The sequence below is a fragment of the Petromyzon marinus genome, chromosome 11 (assembly GCF_048934315.1).
Source record: "Petromyzon marinus isolate PM22_M1 ecotype Great Lakes invasive population chromosome 11, UKy_Petmar_22M1.pri1.0, whole genome shotgun sequence".
Lineage (NCBI taxonomy): Eukaryota > Metazoa > Chordata > Hyperoartia > Petromyzontiformes > Petromyzontidae > Petromyzon > Petromyzon marinus.
In genome coordinates, this window is record NC_133677.1 from 12,133,102 (window position 1) to 12,157,895 (window position 24,794).

Genomic DNA, 24,794 nt, shown 5'->3' on the forward strand with positions numbered 1-24,794 from the left:
CTCGCACATAAATCAGACCCTAAGTCTGGATTGAGGCCTACATTTTTTCATTTTATTTTAATGTGGAGACAATGTAGCTGGTTATCACAATTTGTTTAAACATACAGTATTGGCTTAACATTTTAAACAGATTTTTAACGTGTTTTCAAATAAGAGAGACATCTGTAAGGACTTTGCAATTCCTATACTCCTAACGATAAACTATACAGTTCTAAAATTGGAGCCAATTAAATGCAGGTTCCTTAAGTCTAAATTAATCATAACATTATATATCTTGTAAATTATCCTTATCAGCAGCAATAACGCACTGCAGTGCGTTTTAGCTGTTGAAAAAAAAAACATATGAACATTGGCTGGTTGATGAATTGGCACCTCAAATCTCAGGTGTTTCTGTCTGCAGTTGCCAACCTCTATATTTCAACAAACATGGGGAAATCATGTGGGCATCAGTAGTTTTGAGAAGTGGCCTTTGCCTCTTGTTCACACATGACCCCCACGGCATGAAGCCAGATATTTTTTGTTCGATGAATCATTTACAGGTCCCCAAGGGCTGCATGTCGAACGTGTCATAATGGACAAGGATGAGACAAAAAAAAAGTTATACGCTGTCAAACCACTGGTTATTTTTTTTTGGCGTGAAACGAGACAGGAATGATGATCGTACAATTGACAATTTTGTCGACGAGAATAGTTTCAAATTGCGGAACATTGAGTAGAATTTGATGTGCACAAAATACGAGGTGCAAAGCATAAAGTGTAAGTTTTTGTTTCCCTTTTGCAGTGTGTATACAAAATACCCTCCGAAAAACATGTCCACTTTATGCTCAAGCTCACATAGGTGATGAATATTTGCATATGGGCAAATGTATCATGTGACAGACATGAACTCAACATGAAGATTACTGAATGTGACATTTAAATACAAAAAAAAGTTCGAAAATAATCTTGAAACATGATTTTAACAAACGATGAAATCGATACTAGAATAACAAGTATTACATATAAACGTATTATGTATATAATACTGTTGGAATGTAAAGCCATGGGTGGGCCACAGGACCTAGAGTTATACATCAACAAGAGTTATAATATAGCAGTTTGCCCCAAATACTCCTTTTTAAAGAGATACACTTTACTCCTTTGCCAGTTCCACAGAGTTTGGGGCACTGGTGTAAACATGAATGTTTCAAAATCAGTGGGACACTGCCTTGATTTGACAGAGAAGCCAATGAGCCCTTTATACCCAGGTAGCTTTCCTGTATAGGGACATCCATGCCAGTCAGGCACTCCATATTATTATTAGGAAGTCACTGGAGATGTGCACTTTGAAATATAAATCGAAAACTCATTTTGATGTCCTTCGCCCACCGCATCGACCATCCGCACGGTTGGCTACGTACGGTTACGAAATAAGTTTAACATACATACTCGACAAAGACAAAGTGTGCTTTCACCAACCCGCACTGAGCAGTATGGTGCAGCATGGTAAAACAATCCCCCATCATGACTGCTGCACGTCAATGCTTTTGTTTTGGCCAAAGTGCCTTGAAAAAAAAGAACAGACGTCGTCAAGCACTCCTTACTTTTCAGGCACAGGAAACCTTCTTGCTGGATACGCGTTCGAATAAAAGCCCATTTGCTACAAAACTGTGGTTAAATTATAAGTGTAGGACAATGGGATCTGATCTTAGAACACAGCACGTTAACTCAAACCGAATTCTCATGTCATGCACGCACGGTTGATCTCTTTAATAATTTGTGAATTATTTTTTTCACGGTTGCATTCCGATTGCGTTTTCCGCATCGTTTGGAACCCACGCAGGAGTGGTGCAACTCTTCCGTGTTAGAGAATGGCCCACGGAAGCGGATATCACAGAGCTACCTCTGAGATCCATTTTAGTGACCTCTGGTGCACACGATTAGAGGGGGCGGCACTTTCCCACTCACCCTTAACACGATAAGCAAAATATTTTTCTATACTAGATTAATCCGATGAGCTACAAAACTCTTTTTCACAGATGTCCAGCAGATAGTGAGGTACGTCACCCGTCGGTCAAAACGCAATTATAATTTCTCAAGAGGTGAAATGTAACCTAGATTAAGTGCACAACCAAACGTAATGAGACGGTTTCTTCTCACCGCTTGTACAAAACCAATACTGTAAATTCGAATTCAAAATGTGGTGAATATTTCTCCTGCTCATTGAGCCCTGCGCATGCACTAATTATTTGTTTTGTTCCAGGTGAGGCCCACTGAGCTATGCAGCTCTTTTTCACAAGCGACCTGGCCACAAATGATAGTTCCACGAAGTGGCTTTCATGTGGAAATTTATAGCAGCCAAATACTCGAAACGCGTGTTTATAAATGTGGAGCGAAAAACCAAGAGGACCCGGCGAAAAATCCACGTGACCACGGGGAGAACATGCAAACTCCAAATATACAGCAGCAGGCGTCAGGATCGGGATCGAACCCACGACCTCCTGTATACCAGGCGAGGCAGTTAACATCTCGCCACCGTGACACTTCCCGTGTAACAGAAGCAATCATCATGACCACTTTCTCACCCTTCTACGTCAGAAATATCCTGCAAAGCAGTCGGTCATCTATGGCAAGACAAAGAAATCAGACCTTACTCTCACTTTTATCCTTTATTATTGTTATCGTTATCTTTATACGAGCAACCACCGTTAGCGTTCCTGCGGAGCATTTAGTAATTCTAAAGCTGTCGGCACAACTGGATTGAGTCTGCATTTGTGATCGAAAGCACGTTTCCCAACGAGAAGCATTGCCAATGCAATTCAGACGACAGTAGTGTTAAACTGGGGCAGCCTGGTAAGGGCACGGTGTGTTAAAACTCATCGGGAAAAAAACTTGTATTTATTTTTTAAATTCTTAATCGGTGTGGTGGCATAAGTCTGTAATTTAACCTCTTGGAGGTGGGGTTGGTGGATAACAAAACGATGGAACTTGTGCAAGGCACTCCCTTTCTGTGCCATGAGGTGCATGTGTAGTGACATGGAATGGTTCACTATGGAGCATAGCACTGATTGCTGGCAGAGAAAGGGATCTGCGGTTGCAGCAGCCCTGTCAGCAGGTCACGTGATAAGCAGAGAGGGTTGTAGGGCAAAGGTGATAGAGGGGGCATGTGAGGTTAGCCCGGGAACCCACGAGTAGGTTCTAGAAGGGAGGCGAGGCCGGGGCGGAGCAAGGCCACGCTAGGAGGATAAAAGGAGACCCCGAGCGAAGGTTCGGGGCTGTTGCTTGGAGTGGAATCCCAACGGGCTGCTGGGAGTCTTCGTCACCGTCTTCACCTTCTCGGCGTCGTCAGTCAGCCAGTCTGTTAGCTGCCCTGACTGAAGTATAGTTACCCCTTGTACCCTGTGAAGGCTGTTAATAAATAGAGTGCCTCCTACTCCTGGTGTCAATGAGTGGATCACTACACATGCAATAAGCAGAGCAGTCTGTTTACAACAGACGATTTGCAAGAAGTTTTAGAGATTTGAACTTGTGCATTTAGGGATTCCCTGGAAACTCCAGTTTCCTTCCACACACTCTTGAAGCAGTGCGATCCAAAAAATTGGTGAATACGACCTTAAAACTTTCACGATTTCCAGGGATAACCAAACGTTGGTAATATTAACGTAAATATTTTCCAAAGCATGCGATGCAAGATCTGATCACATGACGAACCATGCACCAGCTTAGTTAAATAATGCTATCGTCCCAACCAACGTGCGCATTATTCCAGGATAATAATATCGGTATCAAATTGCCCTTCCAGGCTGCAATATGCATCTGACAGCCAGAAAGAAAAAAAGCCACAGCAGCTTGTGGCAGGCAACCCCCTTGCTCATGCAGCAGATACAGACTCTATCCAGGCGTGCCGAGACAACTGAGAGATGGGAGTCACAATGGCGTGCGGGTGGGGTTTGTTGGGTTGAGGGCATTGACGGCCCTTGTGGCGGTCTTGGCGTTGGGCAGTGGCGGTGCCTCTGGTCGCCGTCTCTTCCGCTCTCTCTCTCTCTCTAGCCCAGGGAGGTGATGTTCGAGCGTCCCCCGGGAGGCGCCACGATACGGTGTCCGGTGCGACGCGGCATATTGTCATCCACTTGGGCTCCTGCCATGAATGCGCACATGCACAAACGCAGCTATAGCGAACAGAAGAAGCACGAGATGCCACCGGGAAAGTTCTAAACCCATTTAAAAAAAATATATTTCACCGGGTAAGGCCCACTGAGCTATGTAGCTTTTTTTCAGAAGCGACCTGACTTATCACACGTGATAGCTCAACGAAGTGGCTTATCGCGTGGGCATTTATAGCAGCCAAATACTCTAAATGTAGTTGATTCTAAATGTGGAGGCACCTGCAGAAAAATCCACTCGACCCCGGGGAGAGCATGCTAACTCCAAATATATAGCAGACATTGGTGAATTGAGCCCAATAAAAAAATACATATTTACATATATATACTTTTTTAACACGTGTAAATTGCGATTCAGGAAAAAAATAGTTTTATGTATCCCCCGTGATATACAGTAACGGATCATATATTTTAAAAAAGATATGTGAATTATAATCTGTGTTGACTTTATCTTTCTTTTACGCGAGTATGATGTTGGAGATGTGATCAATAAACATGACGAGTATTTCGCTCTAACTCTCACGTCCAGTATGTAGGGGGAAATGTTGTAACGCCAATCGCTGAATGGTCCTAATTTTTGCATTTTCTCCAGCCCCTTGCAACCGCTGCAGGCAGTTTGGTTAGGGGAGCTGAGCCGTCAGCAGTGAATCTCAATATTTTTACTGGAGAAATCCGATGAGCTATGAAGCTCTTTTTCACAAATGTCCAGTAGAAGTGGGGGCCCAGTTCCCCCCACCCCCTGCCGATGATACGTGGTTTGCATGGATCAGCGCTCACCACCACTGGTGGCCCTGAACCCAACGGTGTAAATTACACATTCCTATGGTGGTAGGCGGTCTTCCCTCCAGCGCACGCACCGTTGGCATCCCGCAAGGTTGGTACTCGTCTTATTGACCTCGAAGAAAGAAAAAAACCTGACCAGGAGTTCAACTTTGACCATCATGATTGTGACTCAAGCTCTCTCTTTGTCACAGTGCCACCCAGTCGCTCATTACTGGAAAAACATACATTGAAAGCAGTGAAATTTCGATTTAAAGCTTTCGTGACTGCAAGGATTCATCTTCTTTGGTTCTTTCGGTAAAGTCACGTAGAATGAGAATAAAATAATAAATTGATAAAATAAAATAACACTAAAATTCTCACGACGTTTCTCTCTCACCTTTCTGAAGAGATGCCGCGACTTTAAGCTTAAAGATCGCGATCTGAGCGTGGCTTTTTCGCTCCAGCGCTGTCCTCCAGACAGTCTCGTCCCTTCACCTGATGAAGGCCGCTTGTGTTGTGGCCGAAACGTCGTGATAATTTTATTGTGTTATTTTATTTTATCAATTTATTATTTTATTCTCATTCTACGTGACTTTACCGAAAGAACCAAAGAAGATGAAATCAGTGACTTAAAATTTGAGTCTGGCCCTGACCATTTACATTCTACTGGACATCTGTGACAAAGAGTTTAACAGCTCATCGGATTTCTCCAGGATAACAAAGAATTGGACTCAAATACACAGACGTGGCAACATGCCTTTGCCGTTCATAATATTTGTGTCGGCAGGCAGTGTCGGGTGGAGGTATGACCCTTGAGCTACACCCGTTTCAAACCTTTTAAAACAGTTTGCCTCAGCAGCAGACCATACTTTCCCACCTGATGATGGATGCTTGTGTTGCGCCCGAAACGTCGTGATTTATTTTATTTTATACCCACGTGACTTTACCGAAAGAACCAAAGAGTATGGATTCCTGCAGTCACGAAAGCTTCAAATCAAGACTGGAGGTATGTATGTTGAACTTCTTACACAGTACGTAGCCAACCGTGCTAATCGGAGGTGCCAGAGAAGGACAAACTAAACAAAAAAAACGGTTCTATGAAATTAGCTTTCAATATAGATTAAAAGTGCATAGTTCCAGTGGCTTCCTAACATTAGAAGGAAGAGCATTCCAGCTAGCTGCAGAAGTGCATCTGAAAGCGCGCGATGCAGTGGCTGTCTTTGTCCGATGGTTAGCCATTAAAAACCCAACAAATTTTATCTTGATAAATATTGATCGCGAAAGCAGACGTTAAATCACTGACCAAAAAATCAAAAAACCCTGACCCTATTTCGTCACAAGGGGGCAGCGAAGGCTGAGCACAGGTGCGACTGGTGCAGGTGCCCTGACCAGAGAGACAGAATCCCTGCTGGTGCAGGTGCCCTGACCAGAGAGACAGAATCCCAACTGGTGTAGATGTCCTTACCAGAGAGACAGAATCCCAACTGATGTAGATGCCCTTACCAGAGAGACAGAATCTCGACTGGTGTAGATGCCCTCACCAGAGAGACAGAATCCCGACTGATGTAGATGTCCTTACCAGAGAGACAGAATCCCGACTGGTGTAGATGCCCTGACCAGAGAGACAGAATCTCGACTGGTGTAGATGTCCTTACCAGAGAGACAGAATCCCGACTGATGTAGATGCCCTGACCAGAGAGACAGAATCCCGACTGATGTAGATGCCCTGACCAGAGAGACAGAATCCCAACTGGTGTAGATGCCCTGACCAGAGAGACAGAATCCCAACTGATGTAGATGTCCTTACCAGAGAGACAGAATCCCAACTGATGTAGATGCCCTGACCAGAGAGACAGAATCCCAACTGATGTAGATGCCCTGACCAGAGAGACAGAATCCCAACTGGTGCAGGTGCCCTGACCAGAGAGACAGAATCCCAACTGGAGTAGATGTCCTTACCAGAGAGACAGAATCCCAACTGATGTAGATGCCCTGACCAGAGAGACAGAATCCCAACTGGTGTAGATGCCCTTACCAGAGAGACAGAATCCCAACTGGTGCAGGTGCCCTGACCAGAGAGACAGAATCCCAACTGGTGTAGATGTCCTTACCAGAGAGACAGAATCCCAACTGGTGTAGATGCCCTTACCAGAGAGACAGAATCCCAACTGATGTAGATGCCCTGACCAGAGAGACAGAATCCCAACTGGTGTAGATGTCCTGACCAGAGAGACAGAATCCCAACTGGTGTAGATGTCCTTACCAGAGAGACAGAATCCCAACTGGAGTAGATGTCCTTACTAGAGAGACAGAATCCCGACTGATGTAGATGTCCTGACCAGAGAGACAGAATCCCAACTGGTGTAGATGTCCTTACCAGAGAGACAGAATCCCAACTGGTGCAGGTGCCCTTACCAGAGAGACAGAATCCCAACTGGTGTAGATGTCCTTACCAGAGAGACAGAATCCCAACTGATGTAGATGCCCTTACCAGAGAGACAGAATCCCAACTGATGTAGATGTCCTTACCAGAGAGACAGAATCCCAACTGGTGTAGATGCCCTGACCAGAGAGACAGAATCCCAACTGGTGTAGATGTCCTTACCAGAGAGACAGAATCCCAACTGATGTAGATGCCCTTACCAGAGAGACAGAATCCCAACTGATGTAGATGTCCTTACCAGAGAGACAGAATCCCTACTGGTGTAGATGTCCTTACCAGAGAGACAGAATCCCGACTGGTGTAGATGTCCTTACTAGAGAGACAGAATCCCAACTGGTGTAGATGTCCTTACCAGAGAGACAGAATCCCGACTGGTGCAGGTTGCGCAGGTTGGAGGCCTGGGCGGCGGCGGCGGCCGCCGTCTGTCGAGTGGGCGACGTTTTTGCCGAAGCGGCCGGGGTGGCTGTGCGCGAGGACACGGTCACCTCCTGTACGGGGCCGTCGTACAGGCCCCGGGGGACGCCCTGCAGCTCTGTAAGCTGCGGAGAGGAAGAAGGGTTCGTCTGTCGGTGGGGACTTGTTGTGGCGTGTACGTACGTACGCTGAGCTTCTTTCGCGCGGTACGCAGCCAACCGTGCTACTCCGGGGTGCCGGAAGGAAGGACGAAAAATTTAACGCAAAAAGCAGTTCTAATGATACGAGTTTTAAATCTAGATTATTTAAAAGTGCACCATCGCTCCAGTGGCTTCATAATATCAGAAGAGCATTCCAGACGGCCGCAGAAGCACACCAGAAAGCGCGCGATGCGGTGACCATCTTTGTTCGATGGCCAGCCAAAATCCGCTGCTGCGAGGATGACCAGAGTTCGAGCGATGGTGAGTTACGCTCCTTGCGGTGGCCGCTGCACGGCCAAGCGGTGTAGTGTCTGACTCTCACTCGTGGACGTAGCGAGCACTAGGAGGTGCTTGTTTCGCTTTAGGGTCAGTGCCGTTACTGTGGCGGATGCCAATCTGTTCTGACCACAACCACGAGTGGCAACCACCAGGTTTATTGCCCACAGAGGGGCAATGGGCCGAGTGGCCCTGCAAAGTGATTGAAACCCGCAACCCACGCAATCGGGATCAGTTGCAGGGGTGGGGGGGGGGGGGGTGGTGCCCTGACACTAATCAATCCGATTCCGTTCCTGAAAACGCTCCCGGCGCGTGGAACAAAACGTCGGACGCCGTGCCGCACGCAAGCGCGTGTGCTTGCGAACCGTAGGCAACGGAGGGGACGCGGCGATGCAAACGAGGGATTGGGGGAGGGAGGCGGCACACGCACCTGGCTGCGCGCCTTGATGCGCTTGTACACCTGCTCGGGGAACGCCTTCCGCGGCACGAAGCGGCCAACGCCCTGCATGGCGTGCAGCGTGCCGTCCTCCATCACGATCTTGCCCTGGCTGATGACGGCCAGCGGAACTCCCCGCACCTCCATGCCCTCGAAGATGTTGTACTCCACCGCCTGCGAATGGGGACGCGCGTGCACGCGTTGGGCGTCAGTGCTGGGACCAACGAGCGCTCAAAACGAGACGACGGGAGGCCCCAGGCTCAAGTCCAGGCTCAAGGCGCACGTCGTTTTCCCCCCTACAATCGTCTCTTCTTGTAGTAACAAAAAAAAACACCAATGTAGTGTCCATGTTAATATATACTCGTCCTTTGTTCCCATGATGTACATGTGGTTGTAGTTAGTTGCTCTACAAAGACGCTTGCTGCTGTGTGACTGGAGGTTATTGCTAATTCCCGTGCTTGGGCTCTGAGCCACCATCACTGTGAATAAAGGCAATGAATGATGATTGACATCATAATCCAGATTCTCAAGCTTTTGGTTTCAAATCTGTCCCGGGCCTAGTATAAAATGAGTTATGACTGCACAATATCTACTCTTGAAAGAGAAATAATGACCTCCTTTTGGGTAAAAAGAGGCCTTTGGAAATTACTCCGGAAGTAGGTATGTTGTGCATTACATTCCCTGATGTCACGACTGCATACAGAAGCAGTTAACAGATGGATAATTTGTTTGACTCGCGATCATAGCGCAGTGAGACAAAACTGCAGTGAACATTGGTTCCGTCTATCACCGTGATCATCATCCCACTGGGGCTGCTAAAATTACCACTCCTCTCAAGGCAAGTTTGCACACTGAGTGAGAAGAGAGTGGTGGTCAAAAATGAACGAGGGGCTGGATCTCATTATAGGATCGTGGAATAGGAAATTTCGGCTCCAGACCCTCAAGATGGCTGAGCATCAACCATAGCTCCCGAGAGCACAGGGATGCCTGCCATACTGCACTACTGTTCAACTTTACCTTTGCAGTTTGTATAATTACCATTAAAAAAAACAATCCATCCAAACGAGATTGCTGAAATCAAAAGTAATGCATTCCAAAGTTGGTCAACTCTGCCCATCTGACCCTCCAGCGCCAACCAAGCTTGCACCACTTCATGCAAACTCATCATCAATTGTCCTGTGATGAGACCGGCCACTACGATGGCATGACAGATGGAACACTCTTGCTGCTGTCCCAACAACACGGATGAACACCTCCCCTCGCTCATTTAGGCGGGGTGATGCCTTAACCCGATTCTGAATAAAAATCGAATTCTTGCAAAACCGTGACTACGACGACGACGGGAGCGAGCATTTGGACGCGCGGCTTCACCTGGTGGTGAGTCTTGGCAGAGATGGTCTTCACCACGTCCGGGTCCCATATGATGAGGTCTGCATCGGAGCCCACTGCGATGCGCCCCTTGCGGGGGTACAGGTTAAACACTTTGGCTGCGTTGGTGCTGGTCACTGCGACGAACTGGTTTTCGTCCATCTTCCCGGTGGCCTGGGGCGACAGGACGCAGGGGAACGTGCGGCGATGCTCGTGAGCCGTCAACGTGAACCGCACCAAGCAACCGGCATCAACACAACTGCTCCGGCTACCGATGTGGGGCCACACGCAGAGCCACTGATGGGGCTGCTGATAGAACCACAATCAGAGCTGCTGGTAGGATGTATGTATGTTGAAATGATTTCGCACTGTACGTAGTCAATCGTGCTCACTGGAGGTGCAATTGCTTGGCCCAGGTTCAAATAGGGCCCAGGAGAAGATCCAAAATACCAAGCGGCCAGCAGAATTTACTTCCTATGACAATGCCTTATTTCATGTTGGCTACAGGGTTGCCACCTCTCCTAGTTTTCCCAGGATCGTCCTCCTTTTGAGGTAGCAATAATGGGGAATGTTTAAGTCTTCAACGGACATTAAAAAGTGCCGTAGTAATATACCACTCAAGACAATGCATTTAAATGTAGTTATTTGCATCTTCTGCTATTGTGAGAGATTCTTCTTCCTATGACATGTTCCGAGTTAACAGTGAAGTAGCAGTAGCCCACAGCTCCAGTCTAGGGAGAGAATTAAAGTCTGACTAGAGCTTTACAGTACAAGTAATGCATGCCCATTATTTGATAAATGGGTTGTGATAGCGGTGCCTTAATCAAAGCTTCCTCTACGAGAAGGTAACATTGAAACCGCAGTAGGTTCCCAGGAAAAAAAAAAACTGTTCTAGATGATATCACAGAACTGCTTTGAGTCTTGCGACTCAAACTCGGAGGTCATCGAAATGATAGGTTTGGAATCCAAAGCGAAGACCTTAGCAGTGACGGTTAAAGTTCAAGTTAACAAGGCATGCTGCGAGACGGCTGTCATCATCAAATTCAGTTCTATGATTCAGTTGCTTAAAAAGCAATGCCAAACGACACACGGTACTAACCAAAAACATTCGACGTAGAGGGCTCATGAGCTTCTCTCCACAAGCACTTTCTCCGGCCTATACCTCCGCACAGGGCTGTAAGCGTGTATGCATGTCCTCCCCGTGGTCGGGTGGGTTTTTATCCAGGGCTTCTGGATTTTCTCTCCACATTTAGAATCGACGTGTATTTGTTTGCTAGAAATTTCCACGTGAGCCATTTGCGGGCCAGGTCGCTTCTGAAAAAGAGCTGCATCGCTCAGTTTGGCCTCACTTTGTTAAACAAAATGTTTAGAAATGGTTTAATGTTGAACTTCTTTCGCACCGTACATAGTCAAACCGCGCTAATCGGAGGTGCGTGGCTGGCGTTTGGCGTTAACGCCGAGCGGTGAGTGTGTGTGTGTGCGCGCGAGCGAGCGCTTGTGCCGCGTTGTTCAGGGACCGCACCACGCCCTTGTCCCACACGATGCTCATGCGCTCCTCGATGCCGTTGGTGCCCTCGGGGATGAGCGTGAAGTCGTCCTTGCCCAGAGCCTTCTGCGCGGTGCTGAACGTGCAGTGAGCGCTGCCCGTCACGTGCAGGTCCCCGCTGATGCGATGATGGTGAATGATTATGGTGGTTATAATGGCGCAGGGTAGAGAGGAAGGGCAGGGAGAGAGAGAGAGAGAGAGCCGGTTTACGTCTTTACTGCACGGACACAAATGGGGATGCATGGAATCTTAAATCAACGTACACTCCTTGTCTCTGCCTAGCTCTGTATTGTTGCCTCCATCTGTCTGCCTCTATGAAATGTACACTTTGTAATTGTTACAACTCTTAATGCACACTCGTGGTATACCAAATCCACCACTACCCCACCGGGTGATCCGATGACTTGTCATGATTCAGTATCAATACTTTCTTGTGCTGACCTGATAGGCGTGATTGGACTGTTTCTTCTTTTGTGCTCGGTCTCGTTTGCGCATGTTTTATTCGTTTAATTCCCCTAAATGTAGCATAATCATATCTTACACACGCGATTCAATTTGCATGTGTCTTAGCCTGAGCAATCAACATCATTAAATGAATCGATGCACCCTTACACCCCGAGTGTACACACCCTGGTGAGCGTGTACACACACCTCAGCGGGCGTGTACACACACCTCAGCGGGCGTGTACACACGCCTCAGCGGGCGTGTACACACGCCTCAGCGGGCGTGTACACACGCCTCAGCGGGCGTGTACACACGCCTCAGTGGGCGTGTACACACACCTCAGCGGGCGTGTACACACACCTCAGCGGGCGTGTACACACACCTCAGCGGGCGTGTACACAGCGGGCGTGTACACACACCTCAGTGGGCGTGTACACACGCCTCAGCGGGCGTGTACACACGCCTCAGCGGGCGTGTACACACGCCTCAGTGGGCGTGTACACACACCTCAGCGGGCGTGTACACACACCTCAGCGGGCGTGTACACACACCTCAGTGGGCGTGTACACACACCTCAGTGGGCGTGTACACACGCCTCAGTGGGCGTGTACACACAACCTCAGAACGGCTCTTTCCAGTGAATCAGTCTGGAGAAGCAGTGAGCCTCTTCTGCCTCAGGAATACTGCACTATGCCTCCGCCGTCAAAGAGCACGTTCACGATACAGTACACACAAACACGATACAGTACACACAAACACGATACAGTACACACAAACACGATACAGTACACACAAACACGATACAGTACACACAAACACGATACAGTACACACAAACACGATACAGTACACACAAACACGATACAGTACACACAAACACGATACAGTACACACAAACACGATACAGTACACACAAACACGATACAGTACACACAAACACGATACAGTACACACAAACACGATACAGTACACACAAACACGATACAGTACACACAAACACGATACAGTACGCACAAACACGATACAGTACACACAAACACGATACAGTACGCACAAACACGATACAGTACACACAAACACGATACAGTACACACAAACACGATACAGTACACACAAACACGATACAGTACACACAAACACGATACAGTACACACAAACACGATACAGTACACACAAACACGATACAGTACACAAACACGATACAGTACACACAAACACGATACAGTACACACAAACACGATACAGTACACACAAACACGATACAGTACACACAAACACGATACAGTACACACAAACACGATACAGTACACACAAACACGATACAGTACACACAAACACGATACAGTACACAAACACGATACAGTACACACAAACACGATACAGTACACACAAACACGATACAGTACACACAAACACGATACAGTACACACAAACACGATACAGTACACACAAACACGATACAGTACACAAACACGATACAGTACACACAAACACGATACAGTACACACAAACACGATACAGTACACACAAACACGATACAGTACACACAAACACGATACAGTACACACAAACACGATACAGTACACACAAACACGATACAGTACACACAAACACGATACAGTACACACAAACACGATACAGTACACACAAACACGATACAGTACACACAAACACGATACAGTACACACAAACACGATACAGTACACAATCACGGCAGCAGTGCAAAATAGAGAAAATGGTAAGCAAGTTACTAAATGTAAATAAATACATTCATTATTCATAATAAAGGTTTATCAAGCTTGGGCAAGGCAACAACAAAAACAGTCCCAGACCACACCAAGATAACACAGAGTAGTAGTCCCTCAATACAATGGCACATTAACACATTCCTGCGGAGGGAGCTGGTAGGAACGTTGGGTTGCTCAGTCAATGGCCAGGGTCAACAATGGCGGTACCACGTGGTGTATTCCACAAATTTGCCGGACTGTGAGGGCGGACACAAGCCAGCTTGAGTAGGTTAAACGTTGAGTTTTATAAGGGCACCACGGGGTGACCAGCCCCTCCCCACCCAGCCCCACCCCTCCTACCCCCCACCCAGCCCCACCCTCCTCACCCAGCCCCTCCCCACCCTCCCCACCCAGCCCCTCTCCACCCTCCCCACCCAGCCCCTCCCCACCCTCCCCTCTCCACCCAGCCCCACTCCTCCCATTTTATCCAGGTGTCCGGATACACGTGGACAGACATCCAGACATACACAATTAATCCCCTGCCTCCTGTGATAATCCCGGTTGGGCTTCCAGTCCACTACGTTTCTTACCAGTGATGCCCACTAGGAGCGCATTTGTTATATATCCGGGTGTCCGGATACACGTGAACAGACATCCACAGACATACACAATTAATCCCCTGCCTCCTGTGATAATCCCGGTTGGGCTTCCAGTCCACTACGTTTCCTACCAGTAACATTGAATTGTAAATCTTGTGGGTTTACTCTCTAACACACCGGTGTGCTGTACTAGTAACGAATTGACACCTTTTTTTTTTACGTGACAAACTTTACCAATTGGCCGTGTAAAGTTTAACAACACGTTTATATTTACGCGATCAAACCTAAAATCCCCCCCCCCCCCACCCCCATCTATTATGTATAATATAGAACTATCATTAACACTGAATTTGTTCATGCCCTTCAATTGCCTCACGCAAAGGAGCGCCTCACCATGCGAGCATGGAGTTGAGGTACTCGGGCGTGGAGGGGTCGGGGCTGATGGGTGGCGACGTGACGAACGCCGCCGCCTTGGCCCAGTTCTTGCTCCAGTAGTGCGAGCCCTCTGTGCCCAGGCTGGCCGTGATGGGCTCGCCGTACACCACCGTGCCTGCCGGGGGACGAGCCGGGGACGTCATCATCGATCAACGCGATACCCGGGAGGCCGCGCTGGTGATGACGGTGACAACGATGGGTGGCCGAGCGAACGAGCGAGAGGTCAGAGAACACATTCTCCTGCGGAGGGAGGGAGCTGGTAGGAACGTTGGGGTTGGCTCGGTCAATGGCCAGGGTCAACAATGGCGGCACCACGTGGTGGTGTATTCCGCACAATATGCCCGACTGTGAGGGCGGGCACAAGCCGGCGTGAGTAGGTTAAACGTTGAGTTTTATAAGGGCACCACGGGGTGACCAGCCCCTCCCCACCCAGCCCCACCCCTCCCACCCCCCACCCAGCCCCACCCTCCCCACCCAGCCCCTCCCCACCCTCCCCTCCCCACCCAACCCCTCCCCACCCTCCCCACCCAGCCCCTCCCTACCCACCCTCCCCTCCCCACCCAGCCCCTCCCCACCCTCCCCTCTCCACCCAGCCCCACCCCTCCGATTTTTGGATGCACGACGGACGGACGGACACAATAATCCCCTGTGGGCTGGTGGTGTAACCAGGAGGTTCCTACCAGTAATATTAACCTCTCTAGGACCTTATGCAAGAAAAGGTCGGAAGTTGTTAAGGTGGCACCTCAATCGCTAAGAGAGCCATGAAATGTATGCGTGTTGAACTTCTTCCGCACTGTACGTAGCCAACCGTTCTAATCGGAGGTGCGGGGAAGGACAACAAAACCAAACACAAAAAGCAAGTTCTAAAGAAATGAGTTTTCAATGTAGATTTAATTAAAGTGGATATTGGGCTCGCAGCACTTACATCATCATTAGCAGCAGCCAAGATCAATCCTCTCCAAGCTGTTGTCTCACGATCCTGCGATGTAATAATCCTGCGATGTAATAATCCTGCGATGTAATAATCCTGCGATGTAATAATCCTGCGATGTAATAATCCTGCGATGTAATAATCGCGCGATGTAATAATCCTGCGATGTAATAATCCTGCGATGTAATAATCCACCAAGCGCATCCAAACGAGCCGACTTCATCGCTCCATCTCCCTGGTGGGGGGTGCCCTCAGACAGCATTCCATTCCTTGGTTGCCATTCTATCGCCATCCTTGATTTATTGGCCCTCATCCCTGCTAGCCACATGTCCAGCCCAAAGCCAACTCACTATCGAGCACTGACGGCTTGCGAGCAGATTTACAATCATATTTAAGTATCCAGGATCTCATTACTGGCCCACAAGGGCACTTAATTGTGTTAGTCTCATGGCCAAATGGCCATGTGCTACACATAAATGCATGACTAATAGCTGCACCATTGGATACAACAGGAGAGTGTTCTCGTAAAAATCTTAACCATAGCTTAAGAGATATGCTCTGTGTAAATATAAAAGGGCTTCATTATTGATGTATTGTACAGCACATGTGACCAATAAACTACAGGTTTCAGATAGTATTTAATTTCACTGTAAAACATCACTCGACTCAATCATCACTAACTGCTTTATCTGATTTTGGAATAATAATTAGGCTGAACTCATATATATAACATCTATCACACGGAATTAAACGCATTGATTAAAACATTATTCACAATGGTTTATCATTCCCATCCCCATACCAAGCGAATCATAAAGGCTGTTTGACCAATAATTAATCAGTATAAGTTGGCCAGGTCTGGTTCAGATATTGCTCAGACAGCACTTACATACGCACAGGGAAATAAAAAATGTCTTTGGTGAGAAGAAAAAAATTGGGTCACCCCACATTGGAAGTTGAAAATGAGGTAAAAGTTATAAAAACAATTATACTTTACAATACCCGATGAAAAATATTTTGTTTAACACGTAGGCTTTCACGACCAATATTATTCATAATAAAGGTTTTTGGGTTAGATCGCGTTATTTATAAATGTGTCGTAACCCTCCACCACCCGACACGGCCAATCAGCAAAAAAAGTGTCACGTTGACAAAAGACAAATAGTTCACTACTTTAGCCCACCGGTGTGTTGAAGAGTGAATCCACAACATTTACAGTTTGTGCTGATTGGCCGTGTCGGGTGGTGGAGGGTTGCGACACATAAATAACGCGATCTAACCCAAAAACCTATATTATGAAAAATATTTTGATCGCAATATACTGCCCTCGCAGCCTATAACACCTGAGGTGGTGGTCACACATCCAAGGACTGTTCGGGCTCAGTCCCGCTTAGCTTGTGAGATCAGGTGAGATCGGGTGCATTCACGGTGATTTGGTCGCAGGCCTAGCTGGTGGGCAGCTGATGACTTCCCACCAGGTACCGGCTCTCCGCCTACACCATCCGGCACTGACCAGCCTGGTGAAGTGTGGTGAAATAACTCGCATGACCCGCAAGCCGTGGCGAGGCCCTCATCCACCAGTGGACTGACAAAATGGCCGTGCGGACGTACAAGTAATCTATTTACAACAAAGGAATGTTCAGGTGATGACGACGACGACGACGTAGATGATCTTACCCTTCTTCCTGGACAGGGCGATTACATCGGCTGCGCTGCGGCTCATGACCTTGGTAATGTAGAGGGGGCAGTTGGTTTGGTTGCCAATGGTGATGGCCCGGTTCACCGCCTCCGCCTCAACCTGCGCAGAATACGTGAACCGCACCCAGCAACCGGCATCAACACAACTTCTCCGGCTACCGATGGGGCCACACACGCACAGAGAGCCACTGATGGGGACTGCTGATCGAAGAGATGCTGATAGGATGTGTGTATACTATGTTGAACTTCTTTCGCACAGTACGGAGCCAAAACGTGCTAATCGAAGGCGACTGCTGTTAGATGTCACAAATTGAGCCGCGGATACGAATGCGTTCCAATTGTGTACGACACGATGGGCAGCGGAGGACAGTGCAGCACTTCTATGCCCCTCCATCTGTGCTTCCCGCCTTCACCGAGCCGCACTGACCAGAGTGGTCAAGTATGGTCAAACAACTCCCACGACCGGCACGGTGTGGGGAGTCCTTCATCCTGTAGTGGATTTAATGGGCTGTATATACACATGTAGCTACTGTAATAATATAATTACACATTTAGCATCGTCGATTCATCGATTATGCTGAATTATTACCATCATGATACAAGCCTAAGATTACGTCCGACAATAAATGATTTAAGGGCTATGTTAAACATATGCTGATGTTGTCTTTGGGCCAATGGAATGAACACGACAGAACAAAGAAGGTGAAACACATTTTTGGGATGTGTTTTCGATTTTCGGGTGAAATAAAATAAAATATTAAAATTGGATGACGTGAAAAAAAGTTTCAGTTTGATCTGAAAGTGTGACATCACTTATATGACATCACTTCCTTCATTTCCTACCAAAAGCGGTTGCCCTGTGGAGATGTCACCTTTGATAGCGTGAAGATACGTTCAATAACTACACCATGTAAAAGGATCCAAAAATCCAATAAGAGATATAAAATAGTGCTTCAAAAAAACTAAATCTGAAACCCATTCCCTATATACATTGCATACCTCTAATATATTAGAACATAATAAAAAGACGATACAAATCAGATTGTCCAAATTAGACAAAAAGATTAGATAATTATCGAACCCATACCTGACAACCCACACGGTTTATACCCCGTATTGTTGTACAGGGAAATTTAGTTTACAGGTCCATACGGCACACAGCCGTTTCAGTAGGGCAATTGTTTTTGTATAATTGTTTGTGTTTCTCCCTTGTGATGGGATTTAAAAGGGCACGGGGTGACCAATAAGGTCTGAATTGGTCTGTAATAAGGTAGGGCATTGATAAGGGGTATGCGAACCATAACACCAAATCTTGACGATTCATTGCATTGGTTATGGGCGAGACTATGGTGGTAGCGGTGTGAATAGTACAACTGATGCCACTCGCATTACTCCTGTTACTATAAAAGCTAACATAACTACTTTTACTCATGCTACAATTACTAATAGTGCTATTATTCCGATTGCTACGTAAATTGTTATCAATTATAATGCTGCTGCCACATGAACGTAGGGAGGGGCAGATTCTGTGCACCTCCTCAGGCCGGCTCAGGACGTGGCCTTCAGGTCCAGTGATTTGCAGACCCAGGATCCTCTTTTGTTCCTGTTGGTGATGGATGAGAGGGTGAGAAACAGCCCTATTACAAAGGATACTGGTCAAGTTTCCAGACAGCACAGTCAATAAATCGAAACTATAATATAAACAAAAGAACAGGATGGGCAGTCACTAACATTATCTATTCAGGCTTAAAGATACAAAACCTGCACAACATCATGGTAAGTACCCATCATGCCCTGCAAGCTCCACCACAGTAAATGAGTTTATAGCAGATTTATTCGGCTGATAGCATCAATTAAATCAAGGATGAAAAATAATGCACATGCATGGTTTTTGTGATGTTTTACAACATGTGTTGGTCCTTGGACCATTTAATTAGTGACAAAGTTTACCCTCTGAGCTGCACACAACAATGATGTCAGAGTGAAAGAAAAACTATCGCGTCAACAAAGAACCCAGGATGGACTATCACGCGTGTCATCTAGCCTGCATGGCATGATGGGAAGCACAGTAAAACCTCGTTATTTCGGTATTTGATCATTCGTAATTGTGGATAATGCGGTATGGCCGCGCCTTCGGCATATACGCTATGTTAGTAACTCGCCACGAGCCGAATTGCCCTACCGAATGGTCCAATTTCAGCATAGCACGTGGAGCGATGCCGTGCTCCACGACCAAAACAACGACTCGGTCTGGTGGTGGCGCACGCGATGAGCGTTAGTGCGGACCCGTCGCTGTGGACTTGACCTTGTTTGTGCACTCTGTGCAAGCCAACCCTCTCAGCAATGTCGTCTACATTTCTGACTTCGTTAAACCCACTCAGGCATAAGCAACGTTCTAGCAGCAATGAAGCCACCAGTGGAGTGCCACCAGTCTCTGGATATTCTTCCACAGGCACCGCTGTCAGCAGTGAAGTGCCACGTCAGCTGATGTCGTCTGACAGCGAGTAATGTGGTGCAAAAGTGTAATACAATGTAGTCTTTAAATAAACATTAATTGTTAAGTGAAAAATGTGAAGTTTAAATGAGTGTAATTTGGTGTTTAAGTTATAATTGAGTGATAAAGTGAACAGAGTGCATACTAAGTGCATTAAGCTCCCCTCCACAAGCTCTGTCACCTACCACATAGAACCTACCGCATCCTCCTCCTTTGCCTGCAGTGCTGGTTACTGATGGTAAGCGTTATTCTTTTGGGAAAATCTATTTTGGAAAACAAATTTGGATAACTTTTTTTTTTATTGGGGCAGGATGCACTGGGGAGTACCGTTGTAAATAATTCGCAATTTTGGATAATTCGGCAAGACCAGAGCCCCATATGTGTCGAATTAACAAGGGTTTACTGTACCCACGAGATCTTGCGAGCCCCACCTTTGTGCGTGTGAGTTTACAGCAGCCTTATTCAGCTGTGCTCGAAGCATGGTGACTGTATCTTCTTTGAGGCTTTTGCCACCACACAACCTCACTGAGGGCGTATTTAAAAGTTGATATAGCAGTGTGCAGTGTACAAATATTAGGAAGCCACTGGGGCTATGCACTTTTAAATCTAGCTTGAAAACTAATTTCCTGTGAACTACTCTTTGTGTTTACTTTATTGTCCTTCCCCCCACACCTCCGATTAGCACGGTTGCCAATGTACGGCGCGAAAAGAAGTTCAACATACGTACACACATACAGAAAGCGGAAGGCCCCAAGTGCCTTTCCACACTTGCAGGTTCTCGTGGTGAGAAGAAGATCTGGGGTGCATACCCGCATATCGCTCAGAGTCGGTCACTCACCTCTGCGATGATGCTTCCATTCTCCGCATGCACCAAGGCAATGGCACCGAGGTCGCGGATGGCCGTGAAGGCTTCGTAAATCTATAGGGGGGTGAAGGCACGTGGTTTAAAATCTATAGGGGTAAAGCTATAGGGGGTGAAGGTGTGTGTGGGTTTAAAATCTATCGGGGTAAATCTATAGGGGGGTGAAGGCACGTGGTTTGAAATCTATAGGGGTAAAGCTATAGGGGGTGAAGGCATGTGTGGGTTTAAAATCGATGGGGGTAAAGTTATAGGGGGGCGAAGGTACGTGGTTTAAAATCTATAGGGGTAAAGCTATAGGGGGTGAAGGTGTGTGTGGGTTTAAAATCTATTGGGGTAAATCTATAGGAGGTGAAGGCGTGTGTGGGTTTAAAATCGATAGGGGTAAAGTTATAGGGGGGCGAAGGTACGTGGTTTAAAATCTATAGGGGTAAATCTATAGGGGGCAAAGGCACGTGGTTTAAAATCGATAGGGGTAAAGTTATAGGGGGGCGAAGGCGTGCGTGGGTTTAAAATTGGCTTAATCGGCGAAACCGGTTTGTAACGACGCTTTAAACAGGTATTATTTTTTGTTTGTTTGTTAACGACTTGTTGAGTAAAATATTATCACAAATTAAAATGCAGAATCAAATAGTGACAGGTACTTTTTAAAGGAATTCTGAGTGAAATTAGAGGTCACAATTCACTGCTTAAAGTCTCATCTCTTTTTTTCGAGAAAAAATAAAAAAAATTTTAGGGAATTAACAATAATAACCTAAACGTACATCTGAGCAATTGTAAGTATATAGTTTTACAACTGAAGTTGTCCACACAGCATGAATGTTTAAAAAAAAGCTAGGCTGTAATAGTAATATGATATTAATAGTCACTATCTACTTTAATCGCGTATAATTAATCAATTGTTAACACTTTTATCGACATTCAATTTCATCAGCTATAAATCCAGTGAAAATCATAATCTCTCTTTTTCCAAAGGAGCAACAGATTCACTTGGGATAAAATAGCGAGGACGTTTTTAGCGACGTTAATTTTATCTCATCTTTGCCTCTAAACGTCTACCGTGAGGGACATCCTGGCAGGCTGTGCACGGGCGCACTAAAGCACCGAGCGTGAATGCACCTGCAGTTGTCTTTGTCGAGCAGGGCGTGTTTGTACGCCTTTGCGTGCGCCTGCAAGTGTGGGTGAATTGATGCCCGTACCGCCACGCTCGTGGCGTGTACGGCGGTACGGGCATCAATTCACCCTCCACATCCCTCCCGTCTCCCGCCCGATTCGTCGAATCGTGACGATTTGGGGTTGTGAACGCAGATTTAAGAATATATTCTTAAATATATATATTTCTATGTTTAACACGTAGGCTTTCACGACCAATATTATTCATAATAAAGGTTTTCTGGAGGATTTTTTTTCGGATTTAACAATAATAATAATCCGCAACATTTACTCTCCAACACACCGGTGGGCTGAAGTAGTAGCTAATTGGCACGGTTTGTTTACGGGACAAACCTTACTGGCTGTGTCGGGTGGTGGAGGGTTACAAGACATTCATACTTACGCGATCTAACCCAAAAGCCTTTATTAAGGATACATTCGTATACACGTTACGTATTTTGTGAGATGCTGTTTTTAGTTAAATGCACAAATTGTATTGGCGGCGGAGGCTCAGTAAGTCATTTCTTTAACTGACCTGAAATTAATGAACACCCCGAAAAGTAAATTACCTCGGCATCGGTCAGCTGGTACTTGTCCTTGTAAGCCATGTACACGAGGAACGAGTTGACACCTTGAAAGAGGACGTATCAACATTCAGCTTCCATCACCCCGAGTGAGGTGATTCATCTTGTCCTGAAGCCCAAAACCTATACGCTTCACAACGCTTGGCTTATAGCAGTGGGGTTACCAAGTTCACTCACCTGGCAATGTTAAAGTACAGTAAACCCTCTCTGTATACGCGAGGGTTACGATCTTTGAAAACGCTCACGAATGAAGAATTCAAGAATGCAGAAACCGTGTTCCAATGGTAAAATTGTGCTCACGTTCCCGGTACGAGCGAACATAGGGGGAAAATGGTAATTGTTTAATCATAATGATAACAATAATAAAATATAAATAACGATGTTATTTTAAATATCACCTTTGATGATGATTATGATGATGATTTGATGATGATTTGATGATGGTGGTGGTGGTGGTGATGACTTTTTAATTTTTGCACTCTGGGGAAGCATTGGCCACAACACTTTCCCTGATTGCATTCGCGTTCTTTTTAACGGACCTCACAGTCGACATTTTAAATACCAACATGTATACACGAGTTGGCTGCGAGTATGCATCAAGTCAAAAAATTGCACAATAGCCAGTTCAGAGCGTGAATCACTGCGAGACTGAGAGCACAGCGGGCAGCCGAGACCGTTTCAATCAAATATTAAATTCTGCACACAACTTCCCAGTGACGGTCGTCTGGCACTGCGCACACTCGCGGACACTGCAGTCTGGCAGGTCGTGAATTGGGAATTAGGATCCACTTTCGTGACTCGCGAACTTGCAAATCTCGCGACTCCAGAACTCGCGCCACAGCAATGGTTTACTGCGTTTCAATCACCACGTGACCTCAAGCCATTCCCTTCACTGGCACGTCTCTCGTCTCCCTTACCAAGGACACGTGCAGACAGCACTACTCGCATTGTAAATATGTTAACGTAGTGGACCTTGGCTGTCTTATCACTTTATGTGAATTTACGACCGAGTTTTTTTTTATTTTACCAGGTAAGGCCCGCTGAGCTATGTAGCTCTTTTTCAGAAGCGACCTGGCCATCACAAATGATTGCTAAACGAAGTGGATCATCACATAAACATGTATAGCAGCCAACGACTCTAAACTGCATGTTTAAAAATGTGTCGGGAAAAAACGGAGGATCCGGACAAACATCAAAATGACCACGGGGAGAACATGCAAATTCCAAATGTACAGGCGTCAGGTTCGAGATAGAACCTATGACCTCCTGTATACCAGACGAGGTAGTCAACATCCCGCCTTGGTGATATAGGCGCCCCTATATCACCAAGGCCAATGGATACGGCCATTCTCTTCGCAAGGCCCCTTGAATTGCGGCTCAAAATAATTGTATTTCTGAAAGCCAGCGTGTTGCCGTGAAGAAGACCATCTCTGTCAGAAGGAACACAATAGGTGCAATACAAGAGCTTTAAGGGCTGTAGATAAGGTTACTGTTCACACGTGCCTGCACTAATTCGCATCAAAATACCATATTTGTCACATCCTCAATAATTTGGCTTTTCCAGCGTGTAACGCAGTATTTCATTAATTAGATTCTTCAGTGCTTAGGCACCGCATCTTATACGCTCACGGCAGACTTGCTAAATCAGCGAGATGCCTCATCGCTCTCGTACACACAAGAACGGACAAATGAGCTCACGGTGCTCTCTGCTGCACATGGGAAAGTGCGAACGAGCAAAACACAAATCTGGGGGGAGTGAGGTCGCCACGACTATCAGCTGCCACTGTGCATGCGGCCTACTCAGCACACTTTCAGCGAGTGCACAGGAGGGATATTGCCTTCCCGTGCCATTATAATAAAAACAAGTATCATTATTATTACAATGCATATTGTTTCCATCTCCCGATTTTTATCTACACGGCAATTCCTTGATTAACGCGGTAGATGCGTTCTTGAAAATGTGCGCGTTAAGCACCATGAGAAATAATGGAAAAATAAAGTTTGGCGAGTTTGGAAAGATACAATGTACTCACACACAGTGAGGTGCGGGGGACAAAGAACTGAGATGAGGGTACGTCGCCACGTACCGTATCATTGCGCGCGTGTGCCCAGAATTCCCACACCACTCGGTCGCTGCGCCGCTCAAGAAAGTAATTCATCGTCGACCACTCAGAAACTGCATCATAATGGTGCGCTATCCACGTTATAACGTGGTGTGTGTTCCACTTTATAATGTGGTGCGTATACCACGTTATAACGGTGTGCGTACCACGTTATAATGCTG

The 24,794-nt window shown here is 46.5% G+C and overlaps 1 protein-coding gene across 4 annotated transcripts in view; it reads right to left on the minus strand.

Moving 5' to 3' along the window:
• Nucleotides 1-30: 30 nt before the first annotated feature.
• LOC116941209 (dihydropyrimidinase-related protein 2-like) overlaps nt 31-24,794 on the minus strand; it is a 54,903-nt gene continuing 30,139 nt past the window's right edge. For 3 of the 4 annotated variants that reach the window (XM_032952009.2, XM_032952010.2, XM_032952013.2), the window contains 10 exons: nt 22,496-22,557; nt 20,754-20,834; nt 18,956-19,024; nt 17,401-17,521; nt 14,751-14,907; nt 11,564-11,705; nt 10,045-10,215; nt 8,668-8,847; nt 7,700-7,886; nt 31-4,117 (listed from right to left, as the gene is read on the minus strand). In XM_032952009.2, coding sequence (XP_032807900.1) covers nt 4,026-4,117; nt 7,700-7,886; nt 8,668-8,847; nt 10,045-10,215; nt 11,564-11,705; nt 14,751-14,907; nt 17,401-17,521; nt 18,956-19,024; nt 20,754-20,834; nt 22,496-22,557 — 1,262 coding nt within the window. In that variant the 3' untranslated portion in view covers nt 31-4,025. The remainder of the gene's footprint in view (nt 4,118-7,699; nt 7,887-8,667; nt 8,848-10,044; nt 10,216-11,563; nt 11,706-14,750; nt 14,908-17,400; nt 17,522-18,955; nt 19,025-20,753; nt 20,835-22,495; nt 22,558-24,794) is intronic. The other variant, XM_032952011.2, reaches the window with a different exon arrangement.